Source organism: Callorhinchus milii, unplaced genomic scaffold, assembly GCF_018977255.1.
Source record: "Callorhinchus milii isolate IMCB2004 unplaced genomic scaffold, IMCB_Cmil_1.0 Scaffold2, whole genome shotgun sequence".
Taxonomy (NCBI): domain Eukaryota; kingdom Metazoa; phylum Chordata; class Chondrichthyes; order Chimaeriformes; family Callorhinchidae; genus Callorhinchus; species Callorhinchus milii.
In genome coordinates this window covers 78,480,527-78,486,526 of record NW_024704743.1, presented here as the reverse complement: position 1 = coordinate 78,486,526, position 6,000 = coordinate 78,480,527, and the positions used below count along the sequence as shown (strand labels likewise).

General features: G+C 46.9%; 1 protein-coding gene across 2 annotated transcripts in view; it reads left to right on the top strand.

Moving 5' to 3' along the window:
- The first annotated feature begins 2,471 nt into the window (after positions 1-2,471).
- dspa (desmoplakin a) overlaps positions 2,472-6,000 on the top strand; it is a 42,624-nt gene continuing 39,095 nt past the window's right edge. For both annotated transcript variants that reach the window (XM_042346830.1, XM_007903423.2), the window contains exons 1-2: positions 2,472-3,023; positions 5,045-5,135. In XM_042346830.1, the coding sequence (XP_042202764.1) occupies positions 2,578-3,023; positions 5,045-5,135 (537 nt within the window). In that variant the 5' untranslated portion in view covers positions 2,472-2,577. The remainder of the gene's footprint in view (positions 3,024-5,044; positions 5,136-6,000) is intronic.

Below are 6,000 nucleotides of genomic sequence, written 5' to 3'. Positions count from 1 at the left end.
AATTTCAGACATAAATACAACAAAACCAGAAATGACTTTATGGGTGGGATGAATTGCTGTTGGGGTGGTGTAAATGGGTGGTGGAGAAAGCTCCTTTATTTTTTCTTGAAGAAAAAATATTGCTGCTGTTTTAAGTTTTCCACCAGAATTTGGATACGCCCACCTGAGTAATACAAAGCTTTGACCTTGGGGGAGTTGTATTCAAAGTATACTGTACTTACCAGAATTAACAACCCAAACAGTGTTATAGATAACATTTTTAGTATCAAAAAAACTGAGCTTCACCACAAACCATCCTAACAAGACAGATCATTTAGTTTATCTTTACCTGAACTTAAAAGCTGAGAAGCCAGGTAGCAAATAGTTGCGATAAATTGTTGAGGCAAACTGCAATTATTCAACCACACCCAATACTGAAATACTGCAGCAGCATTCTGTGTGTGAAACCAGCTGTTCAGGTTAAACCAGAAGCCTAGGTTGGAGGTAGGAGGGCACACTCACCTGCTCTCACATCCCAGGATCCACACAGGTTGGAAGTGAAACATGATTCACCCTGATCCAAGCTGCAGCTTCATGCTCCCTGAACCACTCACAACCCGTACAACAACAATTTGCATTTATATAGCTTCCCTCACGCAGTGTGCGTACTCTAGCAGGTGTTGCGATGCTTCCCATCCACTTCATTTCTTACCCTGTGGAATGCACTTCACTCCGAGTGACTGGCCACGATCTCACAGCCCACCTCCATCCTACCCGATGTTACTGTATATATTTAATATATGATTTTCATATACTGTCAGAGCAGCGATGCTGCTGAGGGACATTTCAGATTATGATCTTTTCCTGAAAAGGCAAAGAGATTTCCACTTTAATAGTAATAATAATAATCCTTGCAAAATACTGCAGATGCTGGAAATCTGAAACGAAAACAGAAGTCGCTGGGTACACTCAGCAGGTCAGGCAGCATCTATGGAGAAAGGAAAGCGAGTCAACGTTTTGGGTCCACGACCCTTCGTCAGAACTGGGGCATTTTGGGAGGGAGAGGCTTTTAAACCGTGCCTTCAGCTCCCCTCTCGACTCTCTACCCCCTCCTCGCTCCCTCCCTTCCCTCCCCTCACCCTGACCATTTCCCCCCTGCTCGGGTCCTGACCCAACTGTCCAGCGCCTTGGGACGTCCTCCCGACGTGAAAGGCGCTCTATAAATGAAATCTTGTTGTTGTTGTTGTTGTTAAGGGCTAACAGAGAGGGGGAGGCAGGGCAAGGAAGACAAAGGAGAAAACGGGGTAGAGGACAGGGGATGATGGGTTAAAGAGGTGTTGATGCAAAACAAAGGAGGGGGAGAATTGCAACAAAATAGGCAGACCAGAGAGAGAAAAGGTATATCTGGGACCCAGATGATGTGGTAAAAATAATCCTTGCATTTGGTATAGCGCTTTATCACATCTTCGAGATATCTCAAAGCGCTTCACAGAATATACTGGGGGCAAAATGCGGCAGTCAGTTGCGCACAGCAGTGTCACACAAACAGTCATGGATTAAATGACCACATTTCTTTAAATTGTTTTTATTTTTTTGAAACAATTATTACCCCTGGAAAAGCGATCCGACAATCGACTAACACCTGGGTTCCTTCTTACAGATAGGCAAACAGAGTATGCGGAGTAAGGAAACTTGCCCAACATTTTGCCCTGCCTGGGAATCGAACCCAGGTCCTCTCGCTTGCGAGGCAAGTACTCTAACCACGACCCTACAGGACTCCACATGCCTTTTTCAACCATTGAAAAGGAAATAAAAGGCATTACTTTTAAGGCATTAAAATTGGGGAACAAAGAAAAAGAATGCAGATGAACAATCCAGATGGTGTATTGCTGTTGGCTCCGCTGTTAAGTGGAAACCTTTTTGTATTAATAATAATAATAATAATCCTTGCATTTGATATAGCGCTTTTCACGTCGGGAGGACGTCCCAAAGCGCTTCACAGAACACACTGTAAAGTGAATTGACTGTATATTTGTGGGCGAACGCGGCAGCCAATTGCGCACAGCAATGTCCCACAAACAGTCGTGGATTGAAAATGACCAATTTATTATTGTTTTTTTAAAAAAACCTTAAAGGCAAAAACACAACAGAAATGCAGGTGTTAGTGTGGGTGGGCAGGAGGCTGGCAGGTGTGGGCGGGGCAGGTGTGGGCGGGCAGGAGGCTGGCAGGTGTGGGCGGGCAGGAGGCTGGCAGGTGTGGGCGGGCAGGAGGCTGGCAGGTGCGGGCGGGCAGGGGGCTGGCAGGTGTGGGCGGGGCAGGAGGCTGGCAGGTGTGGGCGGGGCAGGGGGCTGGCAGGTGTGGGCGGGGCAGGTGTGGGCGGGGCGGGTGGTGCGGGTGTAACCTGGTGTCGCCCAGGTAAAGGGAGGAGTTTGTGAGCCAAAAGGAGGGGTTATTGCTGGAGCGGCGCAGAGGAGCCTCTGTGTGTGTGTGTGTGTGTGGCTGAGGGAGTCAGTCAGTGCGCGGAGGTGCGGGGGCTGAGCTGGTGCTGGGGTTGGGGTTGGGGTCGGTGTTGGGGTCGGTGCTGCTGAGCGGCAGTGATGGAGCACATGACTTGGAGAGGTTCACAGCCGCGGCTGAACGCGCTGAGCAGACGCGCGGGCTCTCAGGTGGAGCAGCGGCAGCCGGTGCTGTCTCAGGGCAGCTTCACCATGAGGAGCGAGGGGCGCGGGGAAGCCTACACCCACCACCGAGCCCCGGGGCCGGGGCCGGGCCCGGGGGACATGTACCTGCCCGGGGTCTGCGCTCCCGAGTTCAGCGGAAACCCGGAGACGATTCTGCTGAGCGAACAGCAGTTTCCAACCAGAATGAGAGGCCAATCCTTCAAACAGCTGCAGAGCGGCTTCGACCAGAGAGAGACCTTCCACAGAGGAGACTCCTACATACTCCAACAGCCCGGAGCAGCGGGAGGGGGAGCGGGAGGGGGAGCGGGAGCGGGAGCCAAGAACGTGGAGATCATCAAAACCATTAAAACCGTCCACAACAGGTAACCGACTCATCATCATCATCATCCTCATCATCAATGATGATGATAACCAACTCAACTGAAGGTCTTCCTTTCCGTGCCTCGTTGCTCTCCCGCCGACGCTTTGCGAGCGGACCAGAGACGACGGCACCGCGTTCCACCAGCGACCGCGCCCGCCCGCCCGCCCGGGGCCCCCGGTCGTGTCGGTTAGGGACGCCCGCCGGCCGTGGGGCTGAAACGCGACCGCGTTTCGTTTTTCCTGGCGGGGGCGGGGGAGGGGACGGCTCGCTGGCCCGGTTCTCACCCGGCGTTCGAGACGCGCGTTTTGTCCCCACCGGAATCCGATCCAGGCAAACGTGTTCTTTACTCTTACAAGGCGTAAAGCTGGATTCGGTCGCGTGAACGCCTTTGACGTTACTCAAGCTGGCGATCTGTCCTGGCCAACAATCCCCCCCCAAATAACAAAAAAAAAGGTCACTCACTCCCATGAATGTTTGTGGGACACTCGCTGTGCACAAACTGGTTGTCACCTTCGCCTGCAAAATCCACTTTATAACAATATAATCCCTGCATTTGATATAGCTCCTTATCACGTCTTCGAGACGCCTCCAAGCGCTTCACAGGATATACCGTAAAGTGAATTGGCTGTATGTTTTGTGGGAGAAACATGGCAGCCAATAGCGCACAGCAGTGTCCCACAAACAGTCGTGGATTGAGTGATTCAATTATCACTATTTTATTTATTTTTGAAGTGATTATTGCCCCCGGAAAATCGATCCTCCAATTGACAAACAAGTGGGTTCCTACTTACTGCTCGGTAAACTGAGGCATGTGGAGTTAGGAAAATTGCCTAATGTTTTGCCGTGGCTGGGAATCGAACCCAGGGACTCTCGCTTGTGAGGCGAGTGCTCTAACCAATATTTTACAGCACTCCATTTTATAGGATAACCTCTGAATCGCTTTGAGAAATCTCGGTGATGTGGTAATGCGCTGTACCAAATGCAAGAATTCTTACTCTTATTATTTTGTGGGGGAGGAAGGTGGGAGAGGGAGAAAGGTAAAGTTGGCTTGTTATGTGACATCGCTCAAAGATCAAGGTAGTTTCTCAGCAGGAAGCCTGTCGTGACCTGTCTGGGTGAGTTTACTGTCGAATGAAGTTTGTCTTCTCATCCATTTACAATTAAGCAATCATGAGCTGCTTGCAGGTCGATATATTTTGAGTCAATCTCATTTCAACGATTGCGGCAAAAAAGCCTGAAATAAATGCTACATTTTATTTGATAATTTTTGCCTATTTTGATTGTATCGAAAGCCTACAAAATAATCACTACACTTCACAGTAAATACCGTGAAATCCTTTGAGACGCCCTCCTGACGTGAAAAGCGCTGAATCGAATGCAAGGGTTAATAGTTTTAACCTATTTTTGTACATTTTTTAAAACAAACATGATCTATTATGTAAACAAAAATGTCTGCCTTTTATTGCATAACATTTGAGGAATGGAAAATCCCCAAGTTTAAGGAACTCTTTGAACATATTTTTATTAACTTCTCCAGCTGCCCTTTTCCTGCATGTGGTGGAAACTGTTTGATTCTCTTAAATCCAGTGTTGTTAAGGTGTTCAACAGCATTTACTCACAGCATATCTATAGTTACTGCACCTTACAACGAACTGTACCATAGGTCTTTGAGACGTGCTCCCACATGAAAGATGCTGTATCAAATGTAAGGATTATTATATTGCTTTTGATTTTTTTTATTTCGGAGACTATCTTCTGTGTTTGCCCATTTACTTTATGTCTTGGGAGTGCAGAACATTTGAATAGTTGCTTTTACATGCCATAGAAATGAGCCACTGTTTTAGTTTGGGAGATTTTCCTTAAATGTCCAATTAAACTAAGATGCAGCTACAGTATTTTTCATATACTGCACAACATAATTCAGGTTTTGTACGCTATTGTGGTGCAGGATGCATAGATTTTGATAATATAACGTCACATGCATATACTGCAGACATTTATATATTTTTGTATCTTTTCAAGTAATTCGCTGACAAAACGCTATGCTGCGGCCCGGGCAGGGGTGGACGAATGTGAATTGAAACTGAGACAAGCAGAGGTGTTGCTCCAAAACGTAAGTTTGTGCTCAGATCAAAGGATAAACGCAATTACATGGAAATAAATAATCATTTTTTTTTAAGATGTGGAGTCTGAAATTTCACATGGTTTTAGTCTTAGGGACATTTGTCTTGACATTTTATGAGTGAGCCTGGGTCAGTTGATAGCACTCTCGTCTCTGAGTCCGAAGGTTGCGGATTCAAGCTGTGAGTTGGCATTTTGCGGCCATTGGTTGACACTGCAATGCAATGCTGGGGGTGTGCTGAATTAGACATTAAACTAAGGTCTGGTTTTAATATTCAGATGGAATATTAAATATCTTATGACACAAATCAAGAAGAGAGGGGAGCTTCTGGTGTCCTAGCAGAGTGCACCCCCAGCAGAGTTTGCTACCATACGTCTTTCATTTGTGGAAGTTTTGGTTCTTTCTTTACTTGATTAATTGATTGTTTCTTTGTGATACAGGTTACAGTTGTCAGTTGTGGATAAGATTGCTTTTGTGTTGTTGGGATTTGGAATATAACTTATGCTGATTGCTAAAAATCATAAGTAATCCTTTTCCCTGCAAGACAGAGATTGCACCTTGTCACAGCGTGGAGTCCTGTACTCAGTGGTTAGAGCACTCGCTTTGCAAGCGAGAGACCTGAGTTCAATTCCAGGCAGAGCGAAACCTTGGGCAAGTTTCCTTACTCCACACAGAGCCTAATAATAATCCCTCCAAAACAAAAAAAACAATAATAAATTGGTCATTTTCAATCTACGACTGTTTGTGGGACACTGCTGTGCGCAATTGGCTGCCGCGTTCGACCACAAATAACAGTCAATTCACTTTACAGTGTGTTCTGTGAAGCGCTTTGGGACGTCCTCCCGACGTGAAAAGC